Here is a 26,357-nt window from a genome sequence, read left to right as displayed (position 1 = left end):
TTTCTGCCAAAGTACATGACCTCACACTTTCCAACATTATTTTCCATCTGCCCAAATTTTTGCCTTCTCACTTAGCCTGTCTATGTCCTTTTACAGATTTTTTTTGTGTCCTTCTCACACATTGCTTTTCCTCCCATCTTTGTGCAAAAAAAATGGCTTTTAATTAACAGGAGTAGACATTATAGCGTTTGAGAAGAAGTGTGGATTTTTCATTTGTCAAGCCAATGAGTCAGCATAAAATCTTTTCTTCCTCATGGCCTTGGAGTTGAATCCGGTGAAGATTCAGAGGTCCTTGGATTGGTGGCTGTAAGGATTGTGTGTGGAATTAGTTCCTCGAGTCCACAGAACAATATTATCCATAACTTTGCCAATAAAGGGTAAATTCAGAATTCCTGTGCTAGGTTCAAGTGCAGGTCAGCGCATTGTTGAAGCCCTATATCTGAATTAGGTTCCCTTCGAGCACTGCTCTCTGTTGGGAGCACACGGTTGCCAATCTCACTTAGGTAGATGATAAGGATTAATAGTAAAAACAGAGAATCTCATCGGGTCAGGCAGCATCTGGAGAGAAAAACAAAGTTAACGTTTCGGGTCGACGATCCTTCGTCAGAACTTTATAGATGATAAGGATGCCTGGTGCAGGAGATGGAAACAAAAAGCACACTGACACACTATGGGAGGAGGCGGTTTTGATTTTGATGTAAAAGGTGGCAGATTAGAGAGAGCCTTCGTTTGCATCGAATTCATGGCACACCTCACCTGGAAGTGCTTTATTGCTGGCACTGGATTTCAAAAGAGAAAACAAAATTCTTCTCCTTTCCCCAGCACGGACATTCTTTAAGTGATTAGCACAACATTAAAACATTCCCACACCTATTTGCAAATCCTCCTTTTCTTGACTGAGTGAAAGGATTTTAAAAAGGTGCAGATAGAGAGAAAAGTTAGACAATATTAATATCTGTTTTAATATCTGGATTGCATGAAAGTTACATAACATAAATAACTGTTATCCAAGGCTAGTACAGTCTGTGCCTTCCCCAAACACCAAAACAATGTTTCACAGTGTTTTCCTCTCATTTGGTAATTGAAAACCTTTCAGACTCGATGTCCGTCCCCCAACTTCCCTGACTCATGAGTAGCATAGCCACGTCTGAAAGCTGCTCATTGTTTCAATTAAACTCTGCTGGTCTCCAAAAGGAAACACATTTACTCAGCCTGCAAACTTTTACAGTTGAGATCAGAAAGATTTTACAGGTAAGATTTTTTTTCTAACATTTTTTAGATATGGATTTAAAATGCTCTGCCTTTTATAATTCAACCTCTCCAGAAATCCTATTTGCTTGCTGTAGTCTGTGTTGAAACAGAGTTGCAAAGCAACCATTCCACTGCATTCTGCTTCTGCGTCACAGAACTGAACAATATTTAACAGATTAACGATGTAATATTTCAATTTACACAGCAACTGTAAGAACTGTTCAAATATCTATCCATGCCAGTATCCAGACAGAATCACCATCATTTATTTAAATATGTTCCTATTGACTGTCACAGACGCATGATAAACGTGATTTGCCTTCATCGCTTGTTGACTTTTGATTCTAATATCTTGGTACAACAGATTGGGAGAGATATTGGGGCCAATTATTAAAATCTATCTTCTATTCTGAAGAGGATACATTCCACCCATGTATAATCTAGTGGATCTGTATGATTTTTTGAGGGCAAGGTCAAAATTCCCAAAGCAGGGTTAAGAAATGTATGAATGTAAAACATAATTCAAAACATAGTTTTCTTTCATGGGTTGGAGCTTCTAGATATGTAATGAAAAAGGATTTATTTGCCTCGTGAGAGAGATCTGGATTATACTTTTGGTAAAAAGTAATCCTGGCACTTTAAACATGGAACAGCAAGCTGGCTGGCCAGTCACAACATATCCTGTATAGGTCTACCACCAGGCTGAAGGCCAAATATCAGATGTAGAAACTTTAAGGCTTGAGACAATAACTGCTGGACAATGGGATTTGGAGGCAGAGTACCTGAACGAGCACATCGAATGTCCAATGTTTGGTGCCCAATTTTTTTGGATTGAAGAGGGGCAAGAATTTCCACATCTTAACTAGTTCAGTGGACTATGGTGTATGCCTATACCATGATCAAAAGAAAAGTGATGAAGAACTCACACATTCTGTGGTGAGCTGTGCTGCCCATAGTGCCATTTAGGAGTTTTTGGAACTTGCTACCGAACTAGTGAGCGTTCAATCCTGTGCTTCTTAGTGGTCTAAAAATTAACTAGTGCCTATTTTCCTTGGTCAGTGGGGGGTAGTGGTTGTGGGGGGGGTGGGTAGGGCGGTGGTAGTCGCGACAAATGGGGTCTCTTGATGTTAAATTGGCTCCAGGAAGACCCACCCAGCATGAGGACATTGGAACTGAGCTAGTAATCTAATACCATCAGGCAGATCCACAGAATTCCAGGCAATAATTGAATAGCCAGCTTTGTTATTTGTATGATTTGGAAAGACCAGGATGAATAGACACATCACTGGGGATGGCATTCTTCCCATTTAACTCCAGATAGGATCATCTTAGCTTAAAAAGGATACCACCATCTTCTCAAGGGCAACTGGAGATGGACAATGAGAGAGAAACAGGAAGCTTCCAGTGCTGGTAAGCTGTACAGTTTTTGCTGATTAAAGTCCAGTAGTACACCTTCAAAACAGTTGGAGAAATGCCTGTTTATCTTCTGGACTGTCCAATCCCCTATGACCACTGCATTTTTACACTTTGCTGTGCCCTCCTGTGTAGTCATGTGCCTACAGTGCCATGGATGTGCTCCAGAGTGCACTCCCCCAAGGTGTCATCATCCTCACTGGTATTCAGTGCTGAAAACTGGTTTGAGTGTGCCACACTCCTGAAGGATTCCTACACTGCCTGTCTTTTCCTACCCTGCCTGTAGAGTTTTCACATAGCATAGGAATTGCAAGCAACAGGGCTTAGCTGTCCCATCATTTTGCTTCACAAAATCCCTTTAAATCAAATTAATTACTCTGGTTATTTATACGTTTTCTGTCGCTGCTTGGTTTAAATTACATTGCACCTCCTTCCCCCCTCGGCACTGAATTCCCAGTCTCACTAAGTTCCTGTTGCCACTCTGTTTGGTAGATACTCCCAGCTCTGTGCAGCAGATATTCCTCTAATATATAACTTTGTCAAACACCCTAGTTACAACTCCTTTTGGGGTAAACAAAATTAAACATTAAATCAAGTGCCCCCCGATCTGCGTGCCCTTTTCATGTGTTTTTTTTTTGGTGATTTTTGTGGGTTTTTTTTGTTGTTTTTTTGGGCCGTAAAACCATAATTTACAAGTGCCCCCTATAAAAGGGGAGAGGAACACTAAAACCGGCAGCTAAAACAAATTAAACTTTAAAACATATAAAATCAAATTAAAATTTGGTTGCCGGGGGTAATAATGCACTCCAGTCCCTCCGGCGCCCACCTCTCACGGAAGGCCGCAAGCGTACCAGTGGACACCGCGCGCTCCATCTCCAAGGACACCCTGGCGCGGATGTACACATGGAAGAGAGGCAGGCAGTCGGGCTGAACGACCCCCTCGACCGCCCGCTGCCTGGACCGGCTGATGGCACCCTTGGCCGTGCCCAGGAGCAGTCCTACGAGGAGGCCTTCGGACCTACCCGCTCCCCTCCGCACAGGGTGCCCAACGATCAGGACTGTGGGACTGAAGTGCAGCCAGAAATTGAGGAGCAGCCCCTTTAAATAATGGAACAGGGGTTGCAACCTTGTACATTCACTAAAAACGTGGAACATGGACTCTTCCAGACCGCAGAAATTGTAGGCGGCCTGGGAGCCCGTGAACCGGCTCAAAAAATTGTTGCATGGGACTGTTCCGTGCACCACCCTCCAGGCCAAGTCCCCGATAAATAGTAGGAGGACTCCCGCGTAGAGTGCACTCCATCGGGAACCCCCGCCTCCTCCGGACGGCAAGATGGTACGCCATGGCATGTCCGGACTGCAGATGAGGATGGCAAGGTTGAGAGTGTGCAGGAGCAGCCCGTACAGGAAACCCCTCTGTGCAGAACTGAAAGGCACGGAGGGGATTTCCCTGAGGCGGCTCAAGTTGTGAGGCACCGGCTCCCGAGGGAGGTTCCGGGGTTTGGCGCCGATGAGGAATTCCGTCCGGACGGGGGTCAGTTCGGACGGGATCTCCCCACGTGCTTGAGCCTCCTCGACACACCTAACAGAGTCAGGGCCCAGAGCAGTTTTTAGTGACTCGATGGCATCGGCCGAATTTAGGCGCCATGCCAGCATGTCTGGCGCCATTCAGCCTGCTCCTCCACCATTGAGCAGGTCCCTGACCCTGGTCACCTCATCAGCCACAGCCCTCTCGTCCGACTGCCACCTAAAACCTCGGTCGTGGAGGTACGGATTCCTGAGCAGCGGCTCCTGCAGGACAGCTGCCACTCCAGCCGGTGGAGAGCTGTGCTTGGTGGAGACTTTGTTCCAGACCCTGATGAGTTCCTGGTAAAAGACAGACAGCTGCTGGACGGCGGTCCTGACGCCCCCCGAGCTCACAAACAGGAGCTGCGTGTCGTAGTTGAGGCTGTGCTGCTGGCGGAAGAAATACGTCGCCAGCGCACGCCACCTAGGAGGGGGCTCAATGTAAAGGTATCTCTGCAGGGTCTGAAGACGGAAAGTCGCTAGCTGGGTGCTAACGCACACCAACGACTGACCGCCCTCCCTAAGCGGGAGACTCAAAACCGCGGCAGAGACCCAGTGCTTCCTGTTGTTCCAGAAGAAGTCCACCAGCTTCTTCTGTATCTTGGCGACAAATGCAGGGGGAGGGGTCAAAGTGACCAGCAGGTACCACAGCATAGCGGCCACCAGCTGGTTTATGACTAGCGCTCGACCCCTGTAGGACAGCACTCGGAGCAGTCCCGTCCAGCGCCCCAGGCGAGCGGCGACCTTGGCCTCCAACACCCTAGTTACAACTAGCCAGTCAATAGCCAGCCACAACAATTAACACCTAGTTAGGTACCCACTTACAGCTGATTGACTTAACTGTTAACTGCCACTGACTTGCTGTTTTAAAGCAAGAACAGTATATTAAGTTTTAGCTTGATAAAAACAGATTATCAAATTCCCATTGCCATTGTGTTTACAAGCCATTGTGTTGAGCAGATACTCCCAGCTCTGTGCACACAGCTCAGATGTTCCAAGAGTGTCATGGCAGGGCTGGGGAAGGGGGAGCTTGGGACTGCAAAGGCCAGGACTTTCCTTGTGGGGCCTGATGGAGTACTCTTGCTCCTTCTGACCTGACAAAGGAACATTTTTTCACTTACCTTCAGTGACCTTGTAGGCATCCCGACAACTTTACCCGATGTGTCAGCGCAGCAGATGCCCCACTCAGGAGCAGGTTAAAATGGCATCAGGTCCCCATGTATGCCACGGGACCGCAATTTGTATTTATTAATGAGGCTCCTGCTAGAGTCTGGCAAGAGTCTCACTCACCGCCAAAACCAGTGGCGTTAAAATGGGGAATGGCGGGAATGGAGATGTTCCATTTTAATTGTTCCCCCACTCATTTCCCAGCAATTGGAGAGAGTTAAAATTCCTCTGTGAGTTGTAACATTCCACAAACTGATTCATCTGGCTTTAATATACATTTTCAATGCCTGTAGCCTGCGGCCTTTCTTTCCCAAAGTGCAATTTTATTTTTGTTTTAAAACACAATCCTTAAATGTAACTCAATCCCAAAACTTTTTTTTAGTGAAGAAAAAAAGACCAAATATCTTGAAACGTGTCATGCTGTCTTCTCTTTCAAAAAAATGTACAAACTGAGAATGGTCTGTGGTTGCCAGGGAATACAATACCACCCAGGTGTCAGGAGGAAAACTATAATGGGAGTGATGACAGGTGCATGAAGCAAGTAATCGATCACATGGCATGTGAAGCTTTTAGTGGAGTCGATGCATGAAAAGCTGTCCAGGGAAAAAACACTTGTGTTGTTTGATTGGAGGTGTAAAGAGCACCCCAGTACTTCCTAAACATGAAGATTCGCTCTTGGAGCACTTCACTATATAGAATCATAGAAATTTATTATACAGGAGGCCATTCGACCCATCGGCTGGAATTTTCCTGCTGCCATGCGTGTGGGATTAGAGGCGGGTCGGGACTAGAAACATTAAAAGTAGGTGCAGGAGTAGGCCATTCGGCCCTTCGAGCCTGCACCACCATTCAATAAGATCATGGCTGATCATTCACCTCAGTACCCCTTTCCTGCTTTCTCTCCATACCCCTTGATCCCTTTAGCCGTAAGGGCCATATCTAACTCCCTCTTGAATATATCCAATGAACTGGCATCAACAACTCTCTGCGGCAGGGAATTCTATAGGTTAACAACTCACTGAGTGAAGAAGTTTCTCCTCATCTCAGTCCTAAATGGCTTACCCCTTATCCTTAGACTGTGTCCCCTGATTCTTGGCTTCCCTAACATCGGGAACATTCTTCCTGCATCTAACCTGTCCAGTCCCGTGAGAATTTTATACGTTTCTATGAGATCCCCTCTTATCCTTCTAAACTCCAGTGAATACAGGTCGATCCAGTCTCTCCTCATATGTCAGTCCAGCTATCCCGGGAATCAGTCTGGTGAACCTTCGCTGCACTTCCTCAATAGCAAGAATGTTCTTCCTCAGATTAGGAGACCAAAACTGAACACAATATTCCAGGTGAGGTCTCACCAAGGCCCTGTACAACTGCAGTAAGACCTCCCTGCTCCTATACTCAAAACCCCTAGCTATGAAGGCCAACATACCATTTGCTTTCTTCACCGCCTGCTGTACCTTCATGCCAACTTTCAATGACTGACGTACCTTGACACCCAGGTCTCGTTGCACCTCCCCTTTTCCTAATCTGCCGCCATTCAGATAATATTCTGCCTTCGTGTTTTTGCCCCCAAAGTGGATAACCTCACATTTATCCACATTATACTGCATCTGTCATGCATTTGCCCACTCACCTAATCTGTCCAAGTCACCCTGCAGCCTCTTAGCATCCTCCTCACAGCTCACACTGCCACCCAGTTTAGTGTCATCTGCAAACTTGGAGATATTACACTCAATTCCTTCATCCAAATCATTAATGTATATTGTAAATAGCTGGGGTTCCAGCACTGAGCCCTGCGGCACCCCACTTGTCACTGCCTGCCATTCTGACAGGTTAGATGCGGGAAGAATGTTCTCGATGTTGGGAAGTCCAGAACCAGGGGACATGGTCTTAGGATAAGGGGTAGGCCATTTAGGACTGAGATGAGGAGAAACTTCTTCACTCAGAGTTGTTGACCTGTGGAATTCCCTGCCGCAGAGAGTTGTTGATGCCAGTTCATTGGATATATTCAAGAGGGAGTTAGATATGGCCCTTACGGTTAAGGGGAGCAAGGGGTATGGAGAGAAAGCAGGAAAGGGGTACTGAAGGAATGATCAGCCATGATCTTATTGAATGGCAGTGCAGGCTCGAAGGGCCGAATGGCCTACTCCTGCACCTATTTTCTATGTTTCTATGACCCGTTTATCCCGACTCTCTGCTTCCTGTCTGCCAACCAGTTCTCTATCCACGCCAGTACATTACCCCCAATACCATGTGCTTTAATTTTGCACACCAATCTCTTTATGGGACCTTATCAAAAGCCTTTTGAAAGTCCAAATACACCACATCCACTGGTTCTCCCTTGTCCACTCTACTAGTTCCATCCTCAAAAAATTCCAGAAGATTTGTCAAGCATGATTTCCCTTTCATAAATCCATGTTGACTTGGATCAATACTGTCACTGCTTTCCAAATGCGCTGTTATTTCATCTTTAATAATTGATTCCAACATTTTCCCCACTACTGATGTCAGGCTAACCAATCTATAATTACCCGTTTTCTCTCCCTCCTTTTTTAAAAAGTGGTGTTACATTAGCTACCCTCCAGTCCATAGGAACAGATCCAGAGTCGATAGACTGTTGGAAAATGACCACCAATGTATCCACTATTTCTAGGGCCACTTCCTTAAGTACTCTGGGATGCAGACTATCAGACCCCGGGGATTTATCGGCCTTCAATCCCATCAATTTCCCACCTAATAAGGATATCCTTCAGTTCATCCTTCTCACTAGACCCTCGGTCCCCCAGTACATCCGGAAGGTTATTTGTGTCTTCCTTCGTGAAGACAGAACCAAAGTATTTGTTCAACTGGTCTGCCATTTCTTTGTTCCCCATTGCTCCCTAAAAGTTTAAATAGATGGGAGCGGGTCGGGAACCCGCCCTCATTCCGCCTTTTACTCGGGCACGTTTGCCAGCACGACTGCGACCCAAACGGCAGAGGTGGCCAACCTAGTTTAGATAATTATTAAGTTGTTGTCAGACCGTTAATGGATGGATAAGGGGGAACCAATGGATTTCTAGAAGGCATTCGATAAGGTGCCACATAAGGTGCCTCCACAAGATAAAATCTCACAGGGTTGGGGGTAATATATTAGCATGGATAGAGGATTGGCTAACTAACAGAAAACGAGAGTCGGAATAAATGGGTCATTTTCTGGTTGGCCGCAGGGATCGGTGCTGGGTCCTCAACTATTTACAATCTATATTAATGAAGGGACCGAGTGTAATGTAGCCAAGTTTGCTGATGATACAAAGATGGGTGGGAAAGAAAATTGTGAGGAGGACACAAAAAATCTGCAAAGGGATATAGACAGGCTAAGTGAGTGGGCAAATATTTGGCAGATGGAGTGTAATTTGGGAAAATGTGAGGTTATCCACTTTGGCAGAAATAATAGAAAAGCAAATTATAATTTAAATGGAGAAAAATTGCAAAGTGCTGCAGTACAGAGAGACCTGGGAGTCCTTGTGCATGAAACACAAAAAGTTAGTATGCACGTACAGCAAGTAATCAGGAAGGCAAATGGAATGTTGGCCTTTATTACAAGGGGGATAGAGTATAAAAGCTGAGAAGTCCTGCAACAACTGTACAGGGGATTGGTGAGGCCACACCTGGCGTACTGCGTACAGTTTTGGTCTTCATATTTAAGGAAGGATATACTTGCACTGGAGGCTGTTCAGAGAAGGTTCACTAGGTTGATTCCGGAGATGAGGGGGTTGACTTATGAGGATAGATTGAGTAGGTTGAATCGATACACATTGGCGTGCAGAAGAACGAGAGGTGATTTTATTGAAACTTATAAGATAATGAGGGGGCTCGACAAGGTGGATACAGAAAGGATATTTCCACTCATAGGAGAAACTAAAACTAGGGGACATAGAATAACGGGCAGCCCATTTAAAACTGAAATGAGGAGAAATTTCTTCTCTCAGAGGGTTGTAAATCTATGGAATTCTCTGCCCCAGAGCGCTGTGGAGGCTGGGTCATTGAATATATTTAAGGCAGAGATAGACAGATTTTTAAGCGATAAGGGAGTAAAGGGTTATGGGGAGCGGGCAGTGAGGTGCAGCTGAGGCCAAAATCAGATCAGCCATGATCTTATTGAATGGTAGAGCAGGCTCGATGGTCCAAATGGCCTACCCCTGCTCCTATTTCTTATGTTCTTAAGTCTCCTTTTAATCCTATCCTTGAAATTTCACTGCATGACCATGGGAATCACACAGTTCGGGAACCACATCTGTGATCCTGAGGCAGAAGCTCAGTGGTCATTGATGTAACTCATTTGTGCATAGCATGTAAAGCACAATAAATACTCCCACCCGACAACTGGTTACTTTCCCAAGGTCGATGCTGTTGCCGAGTGCATTGTCAGCACAGATTTAGCTTTCTAGAGGTTGGAAGTCTTTTCAGCAAATTCGGGAACCACTGTCACCTCTTTGCTACAACATATCACACTATTGAAAGATTGCTTCTGACATCTCTAATTGACCTGCCATCTATTACATCGGCATGGGTGCCGTTTATATTGTCTCACCTTGGTCCTCAGAATCTGACCACGATGAGCCCCCAAACCAGCAGCAGCAGGCACACCAGCAGCAGAAACAACAACACCACCAACCTTCTCCTCAACAACCAGATGCTCCACAGGACAGAGGGCATCAACCAGGGCTGCACCGCGCCGGAGGCAATACCCCCAACACAGGGTATACAGGCAGAGGATGAGCTTCCTCAACACAACGAAGCAGCAGTGTCAAAGGAGGCCGCGGCTATCATGCCAGGTTGTCGCAGACATTTGCAGCTTGCTGGAACAAGACATGCAGCCCACAGGATCAGGTGGACATGCCTTACCAGTAGCATCGTATAGTCGGGCACCCATAGATGCATCACACAGGTCACCGTGCTATGTTTCACAAGTCAGCCAATTATATAAGAAATAGGGGCAGGAGTTGGCCATACGGCCCCTCGAGCCTGCTCCGCCATTTAATATGATCATTACTGATCCGATCATGGACTCAAGTCCACTTCCCTGCACGCTCCCCATCACCCCTTATTGGTTAAGAAACTGTCTATCAATGTCTTAAATTTATTCAAAGGACCCAGCTTCCACAGCTCTCTGAGGCAGTGAATTCCAGATTTACAAACCTCTGAGAAAAGAAATTCCTCCTCATCTCAGTTTTAAATGGGCGGCCCCTTATTCTAAGATCATGCCCCCTAGTTCTAGTCTCCCCTATCAGTGGAAACAACATCTCTGCATCCACCTTGTCAAGCCCCCTCATAATCTTATACATTTCGATAAGATCACCTCTCATTCTTCTGAATTCCAATGAGTAGAGGCCCAACCTACTCAACCTTTCCTAATAAGTAAACCCCCTCATCTCCAGAATCAACCTAGTGAACCTTCTCTGAACTGCCTCCAAAGCAAGTATATCCTTCCTTAAATATGGAAACCAAAACTGCATGCGGTATTCCAGGTGTGGCCTCACCAATACCCTGTATAACTGTAGCAAGACTTCCCTGCTTTTATACTCCATCCCCTTTTTAATAAAGGCCAAGATTCCATTGGCCTTCCTGATCATTTGCTGTACCTACATACTAACCTTTTGTGTTTCATGCACACATACCCCGAGGTCCTGCTGTACTGCAGCACTTTGCAATCTTTCTCCATTTAAATAATAACTTGCTCTTGATTTTTCTGCCAAAGTGCACGACCTCACACTTTCCAACATTATACTCCATCCGCCAAATTTTTGCCCACTCACTTAGCCTGTCTAAGAACTCTGAACTCTTCCTCAAGGCTACCCTGACCAATTTGATTTGTCGAATCAATATGAAGGTTAAAATCACCCATGATTATTGCTGTTCCCTTTTCACAAGCCCCAACTATTTCTTGATTTATACTCCGACCAACAGAGTTGTTAGTATTAGGGGGCCTATAGACTACACCCACCAGTGACTTTTTCCCCTTATTATTCCTTATCTCTACCCCAACTGTTTCAACATCCTGATTATTTGAGCCAAAATCATTTCTCACTATTGCAGTGGTTCCATCCTTTATCAACAGAGCTATCCCGCCTCATTTTCCTTTCTGTCTGTCCTTCTGAATTGTCAAGTACCCTGAATGTTTAGTTCCCAGTCTTGGTCACCTTAAAACCACGTCTCTGTTATGGCTACCAGATCATACTCATTTGTAACTATTTGTGCCGACAGCTCATCTAATTTGTTATGAATGCTGCGCGCATTCAGATAGAGGTTTTAAATGTGTTTTCTTACCATTTTCTCCTACTATGGCCCCAGTTTCTGATACACTCTTATGTTTATAGATTCTGTCCCTTTCTGTCATGCTCTGGTTTTTGTTTCCCCCAATGCCACCCTGCTCTATTGCCTTCACCTTGTTCTTTGAGCTTTTAGGTTTCTGCTCACCTGAACCCTTCCCCCCACCCCCACTAATTAGTTTAAAGCTCTCTCTGCAGCTCTAGTTATTCAGTTGGCAAGGACCCTAGCCCCAGCATGTTCCAAGTGAAGTCCGTCCCGACGGAACAGTTCCCTCTTAGCCAAGTACTGGTGCCAATGCCCCAGCAACCAAAACCCAGTTCTCCCACGCCAGTCTTTGAGCCACGAGTTTAGCTCTGTGATCTTATTTATCCTATATAAATTTGCTTGTGGCTCGGGTAGTAATCCAATGATTATTACCTTTGTGGTTCTGCTTTTTAGTTTGGCCCCTAGTTGCTCATAATCCCTTAAGCAGAACCTTCTTGACTGTCCTATCTACGTCGTTGGTACCCACAAGGACCACGGCAACAGGATCTACCCCCTCCCACTCCAGGTTCCTCTCCAGCCCTGAGGAGATGTCTTTAACCCTGGCACCGGGCAGGCAACACAGCCTTCAGGACTCACGCTCACGGCTGTAGAGAACTGTATCTATCCCCCTAATGATACTGTCCCCTACTATTACAATGTTTCTTTTTCCTCCCCCTGTTTGAATGCCCCCTGTATCACGGTGCAGTGGTCAGTTTGCTCATCCTTCCTGTAGTCCCTGCTCTCATCCACACAAGGAGTAAGAGCCTCGAACCTGTTGGACAAGAGCAAGGACTGAGGCTCCTCCATCACTACCTCCTGGGTCCCCATACCTTTCTAACTCATAGTCACACCCTCCTGTCTTTGACCGCTAGCCAAATCTGAGTTAGTTAACCTAAGGGGTGTGACTACCCCCGGAATAGTGTCCAGGTAACTCTTCCCCTCCCTGATGTGTCGCAGTGTCTGCAGCTCAGACTCCAGCTCATCAACTTAGCCACTGATGACGCCAGTGTCAATGAGCGGGCGCTTGGCTTTGCCACTCTGGCTGGCTTCCCACGGGTGCAGGCAATCATCAACTGCACACATGTGGCTATCAGAGCACCTCATCATCACCCAGCAGTCTTTGTCAACCGCAAGTGTTTCCACTCCCTCAATGTGCAGCTCGTCTGCAACCATAGGAAGATCATCATGCATGTGTGCACCAAATTCCCTGGTAGCTGTCATGACTCTTTCGTCCTTTGCTAGTCCACCCTCCCTCAGCTCTTCACTTTCCAGCTGGCTGCTTGGAGACAAGGGCTATCCACTGAAGACGTGGCTCATGACATCCTTGAGGAGACGAAGTACTGAAACCGAGGAGAGATATAATGAAAGCCACATTTCCACCAGATGTGTCATAGAGCAGACAATAGACATGCTGAAAATGCGCTTCAGATGCCTGGACAGATCTGGAGGTGCCCTTCAGTATGCACCAACCAGGGTCTCCAGAATCATGTGGTCTACTGCATACTGAAAAACATAGTGCAGCAGCGATGTTTAGCGCTACATGAGGAGCAAGGCACTAAGCGCACAGATTTTTCAGAGGAGCATCCGCTGGAAGATGAGGAGGAGGAGCAGGAGCAGGAGAAATCTGCAATCCAGATCCCATCAGCACCTGAGCACATTGCTGCCTGGGAGGCCAGGGATGGGCTCATCAAGGCCAGATTTAATTAACTTCAGATATTACACTCATATGACTGCCATATGCTGCCCAAGTTCCCAACAACACCATAAAGCATACCTACAATGACCAAGCCATTGATGGTGAAAATAAATAGAGTAACGGAAGCTTAACACAAATAGTTATTAAAACGTGCAAGTGCTTATCCTTGTGCATCTACTTGTGTGTCATATTTTTCTTATGCTTGCTTCTACGAGGCTTCAGCAGAGGTGGAGGCAGCCTGCTAACTTCTCTGCTGCGACAGCATAGACACGTTTGACGGACATCCTCTGGGTTTTGGATGGCCCCATCAAAGTCAGCTCCTCTTGCGACTGTGCAGGGGCCAGGCTCGGCCACCTACACTTCCCTGCTAGTAAGGAGCTGGGAGCACCTTGCTACACAGCAGTGGGGCCATGAAGATCCAAGTCTACGCTGCCATCCCTCCTCGAGAGGAGGTCTATGAGCTTTTGCAATCTATTCTCCATCGATTGCCATCTATTCTCCATAGTTAGCATGTGCTCATGTGAGTGGTGCATTAGCTGCTCCACGCATGTGGCCATCCTTTCCATGGGAGAGCATACAGTTGCCATCACCTACGACACGCTGGTGCTCATGTTGGAGATGGACTCCTCCATTATCTGAATATTTGCAGACATCGCGGTCGCAAAACATGTCACAGCCTCCTGCACTTCTTCCTGCACCTCCCAGGAGCGCTCTCTTTCTTGATGGCCCCCGAAGCTCAGCGTCTGCATGCAGCTGAGCAGAGCTGGGAACGTCCTGTACGCTCTGGCAAGGACTCACCACCACTGTCCCAGTCTCCACCATCTCCTCTTGCTCACTTGTGACACACCAAGTTATCACTCTATCTCACGTGGGACCTACCAAGGTCTGCATATCTGCGCTGGTGCTGGGTGCACTTATGTCTGCCTACGGTGCACCCTCAGAAGTTGGAGGCTCCTCTGTTGGGTCATCTTCCTTCACAATGGGGGGAGGGTTCTTGATGGACCTGTGGGAGAGTAACGAGATGATTTAAAAATGTCATATCAAGATTGGGTAACAATATGCATGTGATGAACATTCGCTGGCGGCTGACATCAGTCCCCATATGAGTGACTGGTGTATGCCATGTTGCTGTATGAGATGTAATTCTGTCACCAGGTTGTTGCGATGTCCCCCTCTCTCCGTCTCCCACTGCCAGCTGCTCTGCAACTCCTGATATGCCTAGGACAATGTCCTCTACTGCAGTTAACGTGGAGAATGATGGGAGGCCAACTCCGGTTCTCTCTCCCTCTCTCTTATTGTGGGTTTCTTCTCCTGCAAGGAGAGAAATTTGAGTGAGAGTGATGGAATGAGTTTAAGGAATGGATGAGTTATATCTGTAGAGTGTGACTATGAGTGAGTGGGGTGCCAATGCCAAATGGACTCATTCTGTGGTGTTACTTGATATGAGTGCATTAGGATGAGGTTGAGTGTGAGGGGTGGTAAGACAGATGGGAATGTGATTACATATAGATAGGAAGGGGGATGGGTGGACATGCAAGGTATGTTGGTGTGGGTAATGATGTGCAGGGGTAGGGTTGGGAAGGCAGAGTGATGGGGATGTGATGAGAGGCACAACAGGATGAAATTGAGTGTGGCTTCGTACTCACCATTCCTAATCTAATGAGATCTTGAAGTGCTTCTGGCACTGCACCCAGGTTCTCCTCACAACATCCCTGCTGTTCACCTCCTCTCCATCTCATTTGGTCTCCTGGGGAGGTCTCTTGCACCCATCAGAAGGGAAGAGGATCTCCCTGCGTGCTCTCATAAGCATATGGAGGGAGTCATCTGAGAACCTGGGTGTAGCCCTCTGCCTCTGTGCAGTCATGTTTTGAAGGCTTAGCAACACCCACATACTCTAATACAGTGCCTTCATAGAAACATAGAAAATAGATGCAGGAGTAGGCCATTCGGCCCTTCGAGCCTGCACCACCATTCAATATGATCATAGCTGATCATGCAACTTTAGTACCACATTCCTGCCTTCTCTCCATACACCCTGAACCCTTTAGCCATAAGGGCCACTCCCTTTTGAAAATATCCAACCAACTGGCATCAACAACTTTCTGTGGTAGAGAATTCCACAGGTTCACAATTCTCTGAGTGAAGAGGTTTCTCCTCATCTTGGTCCAAAATGGTTTACCCCTTATCCTTAGTCTGTGACCCCTGGTTCTGGACTTCCCCAACATCGGGAAAATTTTTCCTGCATCTAACCTGTCCAATCCCATCAGAATTTTCTATGTTTCTATGAGATCCCCTCTCATTCTTCTAAATTCCATTGAATATAAGCCTAGTCGATCCAGTCTTTCTTCATATGTCAGTCCTGCCATCCCGGGAATCAGTCTGGTGAACCTTCGCTGCACTCCCTCAATAGCAAGAATGTCCTTCCTCTGATTAGGAGACCAAAACTGAACACAATATTCCAGGTGAGGCCTCACCAAGGCCCTGTACAACTGCAGTAAGACCTCCCTGCTCCTATACTCAAATTCCCTAGCCATGAAGGCCAGCATGCCATTTACTTTCTTTACTGCCTGCTGTACCTGCATGCCTACCTTCAATGACTGATGCACCATGACACCCAGGTCTCGTTGCACCTCCCCTTTTACTAATCTGTCACCAGTTAATAATCTGCCTTCCTGGTTTTTCCACCAAAGTGGATAACCTCACACTTATCTACATTATACTGCATCTGCCATGCATTTGCCCATTCACTTAACCTGTCCAAGTCCCCTGCAGCCTCCTAGCATCCTCCTCGCAGTTCGCACTGCTACCCAGCTTAGTGTCATCTGCAAACTTGGAGATAGTACTCTCAATTCCTTCATCTAAATCATTGATGTATATTGTAAATAGCTGGGGTCCCAGCACTGAACCCTGTGGCACCCCACTAGTCACTGCCTGCCATTCTGAAAAGGACCTGTTTACTCCCACTCTTTGCTTCCTGTCTGCCAACCAGTTCTCTATCCACGTCAATACATTATCCCCAATACCATGTGCCTTAATTTTGCACACTAATCTCTTGTGTGGGACCTTGTCAAAAGCCTTTTGAAAGTCCAAATACACCACATCCACTGGTTCTCCCTTATCCACTCTACTAGTTACATCCTCAAAAATTCTAGAAGATTTGTCAAGCATGATTTCCCTTTCATAAATCCATGCTGACTTGGATCGATCCTGTCACTGCTTTCCAAATGCACTGCTATTACATCTTTAATAATTGATTCCAGCATTTTCCCCACCACCGATGTCAGGCTAACGGGTCTATAATTCCCTGTTTTCTCTCTCCCTCCTTTTTTAAAAAGTGGGGTTACATTAACTATCCTCCAATCCATAGGAACTGAACCAGAATCCATAGAATGTTGGAAAATGACCACCAATGCATCTAATATTTCTAGGGCCACTTCCTTAAGTACTCTGGGATGCAGACTATCAGGCCCTGGGGATTTTATCGGCCTTCAGTCACTTCAATTTCCCTAACACCATTTCCTGACTGAGAAGGATTTCCCTCAGTTCCTCCTTCTCGCTAGACCCTCGGTCCCCTAGTATTTTCGAGAGGTTATTCGTGTCTTCCTTAGTGAAGACAGAACCAAAGTATTTGTTCATTTGGTCTGCCATTTCCTTGTTCCCCATTATGAAGTCACCTGATTCTGACTGCAAGGGACCTGCATTAGTCTTCACTAATCTTTTTATCTTCACATATCGATAGAAGCTTTTGCAGTCAGTTTTTATGTTCCCTGCAAGTTTACTCTCATACTCTATTTTCCCCCTCCTAATTAAACCCTTAGTCCTCCGCTGCTGAATTCTAAATTTCTCCCAGTCCTCAGGTTTGCTGCTTTTTCTGGCCAATTTATATGCCTCTTGCTTGGATTTAACACTTTCCCTAATTTCCCTTGTTAGCCACAGTTGAGCCACCTTCCCTTTTTTATTCTTACGCCACACAGGAATGTACAATTGTTGTAGTTCATCCGTGTGATATTTAAATGTCTACCATTGCCTATCCACCGTCAACCCTTTAAGTATCATTCTCCAGTCTATCCTAGCCAATTCACGTCCCATACCGTCAAAGTTTCTTATCTTTAAGTTCAGAACCCTAATCTCTGAATTAACTGTCACTCTCCATCTTAAATGAAGAATTCTACCATATTATGGTCACTCTTCCCCAAGGGGCCCCGCCTGACCAGATTGCAAATCAATCCTCTCTCGTTACACAAGACCCTGTCTAGGATGGCCTGCTCTCTAGTTGGTTCCTCGACATATTGGTCGAGAAAACCATCCCTTATACACCCCAGGAAATCCTCCTCCACAGTAGTGCTACCAGATTGGTTAGCCCAATCAATATGTAGATTAAAGTCACCCATGATAACTGCTGTACCCTTATTGCACGTGTCCCTAATTTCCTGTTTGATGCCATCCCCAACCACCCTACTACTGTTTGGTGGTCTGTACACAACTCCCACTAACGTTTTCTGCCCTTTGGTGTTTCACAGCTCTACCCATATAGATTCCACATCATCCACACTACTGTCCTTCCTTACTATTGCGTTAATCTCCTCTTTAACCAGTAACGCTATCTCACCTCCTTTTCCTTCCTGTCTGTCCTTCCTGAATATTGAATACCCCTGGATGTTGAGTTCCCAGCTTTGGTTACCTTGGAGCCATGTCTCCGTAATCCCAATTACATCATATCCGTTAACAGCTAGCTGCACAGTCAATTCATCGAATGCTCCTCGCATTGAGACTCAGCCTTCAGGCTTGTTTTTTTAACACTCTTTGTCCTTTTAGAATTATGTTGTAATGTGGCCCTTTTTGATTTTTGCCTTGGATTTCTCTGCCCTCCACTCTTGCTTTTCTCCTTCCCACCTTTTGCTTCTGCCTCCTTTTTACTTCCCTCCCCCTGCCATTTTAGTTTGAACCCTCCCCAAAGCACAAGCAAACACTCCGCCTAGGACATCGGTTCCGATCCTGTCCAGGTGCAGACCGTCCAGTTTGTACTGGTCCCACCTCCCCCAGAACCGGTTCCAATGTCCCGGGAATGTGAATCCCTCCCCCTTGCACCATTCCTCAAGCCACGTATTCATCTGAGTTATCCTGCAATTCCTACTCTGACTAGCACGTGGCACTGGTAGCAATCCTGCGATTACTACCTTTGAGGTCCTACTTTTTAATTTAACTTTTAGCTCCGTAAATTCAGTTTGTAGGACCTCATCCCATTTTTTACCTAGATCGTTGGTACCTATATGTACCATGACAGCTGGCTGTTCCCCCTCCCCCTCCAGAATGCGCTGCAGCCGCTCCGAAACATCCTTGACCCTTGCACCAGGGAGGCAACATAGCATCCTGGAGTCTCATTTGCGGCCGCAGAAATGCCTATCTGTTCCCCTTACAATAGAATCCCCTATCACTATAGTTCTCCCACTCTTTTTCCTGCCCTCCTGTGCAGCAGAGCCAACCCTGGTGCCATGGACTTGCCTGCTGCTGCCTTCCCCTGATGAGCCATCTCCCCCAAAAGTACCCAGCTGGTATTTCTGTTTTGGAGGGAGATGACTGCAGGGGTCCCCTGTACTACCTTCCTTCACTGCTCTGCCTGATGGTCACCCATTCACTATCTGGCTGTGTAACCTTTACCAGTGGTGTGACCAACTCACTAAACGTGCTATTCACAACATCCTCAGCATCACGGATGCTCCACAGTGAATCTATCCGCAGCTCCAGTGCCACAATGCGGTCTGTCAGGAGCCGCAGCTGGATACACATCCTGCACATGTAGTTGTCAGGGACACTGGTGTCCCTGACTTCCCACATAGCACAGGAGGAGCATGACATGGGTCTGGGCTCTCCTGCCATGACTTAACCCTTAAATTAACCTAATTGGTAACAACGCCAAAAGTTTTGCAGATGACACTAAGCTGGGTGGCGGTGTGAGCTGTGAGGAGGATGCTAAGAGGCCGCAGGGTGACTTGGACAGGTTGGGTGAGTGGGAAAATGAATGGCAGATGCAGTATAATGTGACTAAATGTGAGGTTGTCCATTTTGGTGGCAGAAACAGAGAGGCAGAATATTGTCTGAATGGCGAAGGATTAGGAGAAGGGGAGGTGCAGCGAGACCTGGGTTTCATGGTACATCAGTCATTGGGAGTTGGCATGCAGGTACAGCAGGTGGTGAAGAAGGCAAATGGCATGTTGGCCTTCATAGCTAGGGGATTTGAGTGGAGGAACAGGGGGGGGCCTTGCTGCAGTTGTATGTGGCCTTACTGAGACCTCACCTGGAATATTGTGTTCAGTTTTGGTCTCCTAATCTGAGGAAGGACGTTCTTGCTATTGAGAGAGTGCAGGGAAGGGCCGAATGGTCTACTCCTGCACCTATTTTCTATGTTTCTATGTTTCTTACTGATAAGAAACAGAAAAAGAAAAAGATTAAATACTCACCAATCCACCAGCCAATCACTTACCCGCTTGGCTGTGACATCACACTTCGATTTCTTTTTGCTTCTTTGTTTACCTTCTGCCCTTGCACCAGCTGATTGCTTGGACTGCTGGGCCCCCTTTGATGGGCCTCGCTGCTTCCGTCCTGCTCCGCACCGACCTCCGCTGCTTCTCCCGCCTTCTGGGCCCCTTTTATGGGCTTCGCTGCTCCTGACCTGCTCCGCTCCGACCTCCCAAAGGGAGCTCTGCACTGTTGGAGTGACAGTACTGAGGGAATGCTGCACTGTTGGAGGCGCAGTGCTGCGGAAGCACTTCACATTTGTAGATGAAACTTCAAATGCAATGTGGCCAATGCTCCTTTAAATAACGCGGCTGGAAATGAGTTATCGATGATGTAATCAGACCCGCACTCTTTAATAGGAATCATACAGGCTTGCCTTAATTGGCACCATTAGAGAAAGTCAATCTGAGGAGCCGCATGAAATGAATGGGGGCGTGACCCACCACATCGACCGCCCGGGTAAACAAACTTCCAGCCATTGTGTCTGTGCCGGCTGAAAAAGAGCTATCCTGCCTAATCCCACTTTCCAGCTTTTGATCCATAGCCTTATAGGTTATGGCATTTCAAGTGCATATCCAAGTATCTTTTGAATGTGATGAGCGTTTCTGACTCTACCACTCTTTCAGGCAGTGAGTTCCAGACCCCCACCACCCTCCAGGTGAAAAAAGTTCTCCTCAACTCCCCTCTAATCCTTCTGCCAATTATTTTAAATCTATGTCCTCTGGTTGTTGACCCCTCTGCTAAGAGAAATAGGGGCTTCCAATCCATTCTATCTAGGCCCCTCATAATGTTATACACCTCAATCAAGTCTCCCCTCCACCTTCTCTGTTCCAAAGAAAACAATCCCAACCTATCCAATCTTTCCTCTTGGCTAAAATTCTCCAGTCCTGGCAACATTCTCGTAAATCTTTTCTGTACCCTCTATTGCAATCACATCTTTCCTGTAACGTGGTGACCAGAAATGTAAGCATACTCTAGCTGTGGCATAACTAGTGTTTTGTACAGTTCAAGCATAACCTCCCTGCTCTTATAGTCTATGCCTCAGCTATGTTTATCGCATCTAATATTTCACACTCCTCCTTAACTACAATATTTGTATTGTCCCTCTTTTTTTTGAAGACAGACACAAAGATTCATTAAGAGCCATACCCACATCTTCCGTCTCCTCACACAAACTTCCTTTTTGGTCTTGTTTTGAATCGATAATAATAGACCCAGGTTCGGGATCTGGATGAATGTTAAATAAGAGACAAGACAAATGAAGTAAGGAATAAGATACCGTTTATTGAAAGAAAAGAAAAGAAAAAAGTAGTATGATAAGATGCAACAACGCTCATGGCCTTCAGTCTGTCGGGAACTCCGCAGCGACGGCTGGTCTGGAGCCTTGGGGGTCCCGGCACCGCTCGCGGATCACGGTCCAAGGTGAAGTTCGAAGAGCTATGGGATAGTTCCGTTCCTTTATACTATTAAACAAAACATGGCCAACTCTTAATCCGTAAGGCCGCAGCTGTTTGTCCACAAAGCAGGAGATCTTGAGGCGCCGACCATCTCATAACAATCTGGTGTGCATCCCAAGGTCGCTTCCCTCTCTATAGCAACAACTATCTACGGGGCATGGGACAGAGACACATTGTAAATGACTAAATATCATAATTAACAGTATGTGATTAACCCCATACAATACAATCCACCCTTGATATTTAGACATTCTAAGTAATATAATCAAGTTGAAGGCGTACTGCGTCAGTTACACGTTGAGTATACCGCAAGCAACGCCCGCAATCTACACCGAAGAATACATACAAGCAGTAATAATGCGACGAGTAAAACAACGATAGGATGTATTAACAGCTTCAAAGCAGCGGATGTTTTGGGACCATCCGTAAAAGATGTCCCACCAATACAATCCACCCTTGATTGCCTTGTGTACGATCAGTGTTAGCTAACTGCCACCCTATACAGCCATCCCATGCTGTGTTTGGGGATGGAAGTAGCACAGTCACAGATAACGAGACACAGAGACTTGCCTGCACGAGTTGGTAAGTCTCCATTTTGGGCAGAATTCCTGTGGAAGGAAACATAAGTATATTAATTCAGCCCCATTTAGTCAATTTACCATTGTCAACACAGAGAGGAATATCTTGTCCTGTCAGGAGCACCCAATAAGTGTTTCCTTCTCCTTTCGCTAAGATTTCCCCTGCTTGTAAGGGTTTCTGGGGGTACTGCACCTACATTTTTCTGCCTTCACAAACTGTGTCCTGAGTCTGATTTTCTTTTTCAATAGTAGGGACACTAACTTTGCCTAACATGTGGCTTATGGGAGTTCCCCCCCGTAATGGTTGGTGATTCAGATTGCGCACTGCTTGTGGTAAGACCTTTAACCACCCTTGCAATGTGTTAATGGGAGTTAATATTTTAATCTGTTGTTTAAGTAGTCCATTCATGCATTCTATTAACCCTGCAGCTTGCGGATAGTAAGGTATGTGAAACATCCAATAGATCCCGTTGTCTACCGCCCACTGTTGCACTGTTTGACCGGTGAAGTGTGACCCATTATCGGACTGTACTTCTGCTGGCTCACCATAGTATGTGATTAAATTCTCCAGTCCTTTAATCGTACTTTGTTGATTTGCTTTAGTCACTGGATAAGCTATCAAAAGTCCAGAATAGGTATCATCAGCAGTGAGCAAATATTGGAATCGTTGTTGCAACGGTAAAGGTCCCACATAATCAACTTGCCATATTTGTGCTGGTCGAGTCCCTCTCTTAATATGGGCACCGGGTTATTGTTGTAGGGGAAAATGCTTCACCTTTTGACAAATTTCACAGGTGTTTATGATCTGTGTAACCCCCTATTTCATGTCCATTGTATCGTACCCTGAATGCCCAAATGTGGTGGGCCCACTTGCCTCTGCCATATTCTTCCTCTTCTGGCTCTTTGACAGCCCATACCCAGGCTATATTATCAACGGTGTTATTATATTCAGAGGTCTTTGAAGTGTTTTTCATGTGAGCGTCCACATGATGTAGTTATTTTCATCTTCTGGGCTTTGGACCATATTTGTTCCCATAGGTGCTTTCCCCACAAGTCTTTCCCAGTTATTTGCCAGTTATGTTCATGCCAGTTTCGCATCCAGCTCGCCATGCCATTGGCTACTGCCCATGAGTCAGTATATATGTGTACTTGTTGCTGTTCCTTTTCTAATGCAAGGACTACAGCTGCTAGTTCTGCGAGCTGGCTGGAGCCTCCCACGCCCTCATCATGCACAACTGTCTGGGTTTTTGGATTGAAGGCAGCGGCTCGCCATCACCGAAGGATGTTTCACCAGACCGCTGAGCCATCTGTGAACCAGGCATGGCTACGTTCTTCAGGTGTTAACTGTTCAAAAGACACGCCCCAGGAGATCGGTGACTCTTTGGTTAAACTGACAGACGACTGCGTAAGTTCACTCTCAGCTGTTTGTGGGTATTCAGCCACATGCTCATGTAGTCGGGTGATTCCTTCTTTTCCTTTACTTGCTCTGTCTGCGTTATACTGTTTCCAGCGCACTATGGAGCTTTGCTGCGCTCGCCCGACCTTGTGTGTCTCATTTTCTGAGAGAACCCAGGATAATATGGGTAGGTCTGGTCTTAAGCTGACTTTGTCGTCCCCTGTCTGGCCTTCTGTTTCTGTTAGGGCCCAATAACATGCTAATAACTGTTACATCATCAACGTAGTGTGCCAGTGAGACATTAGGAGCCAACGTGCACATATCTAGGTCCCGGGCCACGAATCCATGGCATAGGGTAAGGCTATGTAGGTAACCTTGAGGTAGGCATTTAAACGTGTATTGCCTCCCTTCCCAAGTGAATGCAAACTGGTCCTGGGATTCTTCCGCTATTGGAATGGAGAAAAAGGCATTGGCCAGGTCGATTACCGCATACCACTCCGCACCTTCTTCAGACAGCCGCTCTGTTATAGTTACTACATCTGAGACAGCGGTTGCCAGGGGAGGGGCAAATTTGTTCAGTTGTCGGTAGTCCACAGTCATCCTCCAACTTTTGTCGGGTTTCTGCACAGGCCAAACAGGGCTATTGTATGGGGACACTGCATGTCTAATGATACCCGCTTCCAAGAGCCCTTGTATGGTTTCCCCTATTTCTTTGTGTCCCCCAGGTATTCGGTAGTGTTTCATAGTCACTATACGCAATGGCCGTGGTATTACCATTGGTTCCCACTTTGCTTCCCCTGCAATCACAATGATCGCCCGTATCCTGAATGAGAATCGTCCGAACGAGTTGTTGTGTGTGGTTCCCTTTAAAAGGTCCATCCCAATATGATGTTCCTTTACTGACGATATTAAGACCGTTACCCAGCACGGAGGCCCATTTCCCAGCACCATTCTTATAGTTGTTTGGACAGCGGGCGTTTCTGCCCCTCCGAACCCTTTAATCATCATACGAGTTCCTGTGTGTTTCCTAGGATTTCCATGGATAATAGTAACTTCTGCCCCGTGTCTAGTAAAGCCACATCTCTTTGTATGTTCGCCCCCCAGCCCCCTCCGCCAATGTATCATAATCAGAATGTGTGGCCTCAGATCCCTGGGAGCTTGGGTTGATGTGGTTCTAACGGGGGGTACTCCCGGGTCCCGGCCACACCCCTAGTCGAGGGGATTACTATCCTTTCCCAGCTCTTCTACGTTGGGATATAGGCTAGCGGAAGGTGGTTTCTCCACATCCGCAGACTTATCGCTATCCGACTTAGTCTCCCTTGCCTCCCTCCTTTCACCCTTCTCTGTCCCCGGGATGCAGTGTTGCTTCCACATAGAATACATCGCTTCTGTTGGGATTCCATCAATTTTTCCCTTGGGGACCCCTGCCTTCAGTAAAGCCGCGAACATGTCCCTCTGCGTAATTCTTTTTTTTGTCTTTCCTGACCCTGTACCTTTCCCAGAGGTCGAACCTTGTCGCTGGTCCCGATCCCCCTCTACATTAGCCATTCTCGACTCTCGCACACTATCTTCTGCATCCTCTAACCGTCCTAACAATAGGCAAGCGTGGCCCACTCGCTGCCCTTGGGCTGGTCCCAATAATGTGAGTAGCGCACCCCTCATCATAGGAGAGCCACTCTTCATCAGCCTGCTCCGCATTCCTGCCGTAAAGAGCTCCTGATCTGGCCCCCTATATGGTTGGTGATATATTCCTCCCCGTGTTGCCATGTTACGCAACTGTATCGCACCCTCCGCCATAGTATTCCAAGGTTTTACCTCCCCTTCCCAATCAATGGCAGAGGGATATTTTTGCCGGACCCCTATAGTAACCATGTCCCATAGTGAACTTGTGCCCTGGACATTCCGTAGCACTGCTGTGATATGGTGGTCCGGAGTCATATTCCCCATTTTTGTTAACTCTTCGGGGTTAAGTATTTCGCCTGATGCTCCCTGGTCCCAAATCCGGGTTAGCCATTCTGACAATGATTCCCCAGGTTTTTGACGAAATTGAGACCCTATTTCTTGTAACCCTCTAGTGGTTACCAGCTGTTCCCCATCTTGCTGTTTCGTCTTATTTGTCATAAGGGCTTTCGTGCTTGGAGCGTATGGGGGAGGGTCTTTAGTTTCCTCCCGTTCCCCCCATCCTCTCCATCTGTCCACTCATATCCTGAGTCAGAGGAGTACCAGATATTTTTGGTGCACCACCCACAATTGTTTCCAGCTTGTATACATTCCCCACATGATTCTGCATTGGCTTTTAAACACTCACTGGGGTCTGATTGAGCAAGTCCATACCACATGCAGCAGCAAATCAGTGCAGTACAAAGGATATATTTCAAATCCATCTGTAATTTCCACCATCTGGCTTTCTTTTTATTTTGTACTGTCACCAGATGGCATATTAAAGTTTCTGATTGTTCATCGACCTTGTCCGCCCGTTCTTGTGCAGTGCGGACCGCTTCAGTCAGGGTCGAGTTTTGACTTTCCAAAACCTTAACAGCTGTTTTTAACTGTAGGTTTTCTGCCTCACTTTCCTCAAGTTGTTTACACATCGCCCTTAAGGCGGTCAACAAAATCCATCCCATTTGTGGGGGACTACTTTTCTCCTGTGGGAAGCCCGTTTCCTCCAGGAGAGACAGTACAGCGTGGGGTACGGTTCTATCTTTGCTCTGTTCCAATAACTGCGTATCCCAATGTTGCGGGGTCCAAACCGGGCTAGCACCTTGGCAAGAGAGCCAAAACCCTCATCCCTCGTGTCCCACCCTGGTATTCTATACTTCTCTCCCGCAGGAGATGACTGCTTCTTGTCTTTTCTCTTAAACATTTTTACCAGATCCTGTTCGTGACGCCAAAATGTTTTGGATCGATAACAATAGACCCAGGTTCGGGATCTGGATGAATGTTAAATAAGAGACAAGACAAATGAAGTAAAGAATAAGATACCGTTT

General features: G+C 46.5%; 1 protein-coding gene across 2 annotated transcripts in view; it reads left to right on the top strand.

The window, feature by feature from the left end:
• Positions 1 to 1,117: 1,117 nt before the first annotated feature.
• LOC139278331 (carbohydrate sulfotransferase 6-like) overlaps positions 1,118 to 26,357 on the top strand; it is a 100,014-nt gene continuing 74,774 nt past the window's right edge. Inside the window, exon 1 of one of the 2 annotated variants that reach the window (XM_070896994.1) lies at positions 1,118 to 1,251. In XM_070896994.1, the coding sequence (XP_070753095.1) occupies positions 1,129 to 1,251 (123 nt within the window). In that variant the 5' untranslated portion in view covers positions 1,118 to 1,128. The remainder of the gene's footprint in view (positions 1,252 to 26,357) is intronic. The other variant, XM_070896995.1, reaches the window with a different exon arrangement.

This window comes from Pristiophorus japonicus, chromosome 13 (genome assembly GCF_044704955.1).
Source record: "Pristiophorus japonicus isolate sPriJap1 chromosome 13, sPriJap1.hap1, whole genome shotgun sequence".
NCBI classification, from domain to species: Eukaryota; Metazoa; Chordata; class Chondrichthyes; family Pristiophoridae; genus Pristiophorus; species Pristiophorus japonicus.
This window is presented reverse-complemented; position numbering and strand designations above follow the sequence as displayed.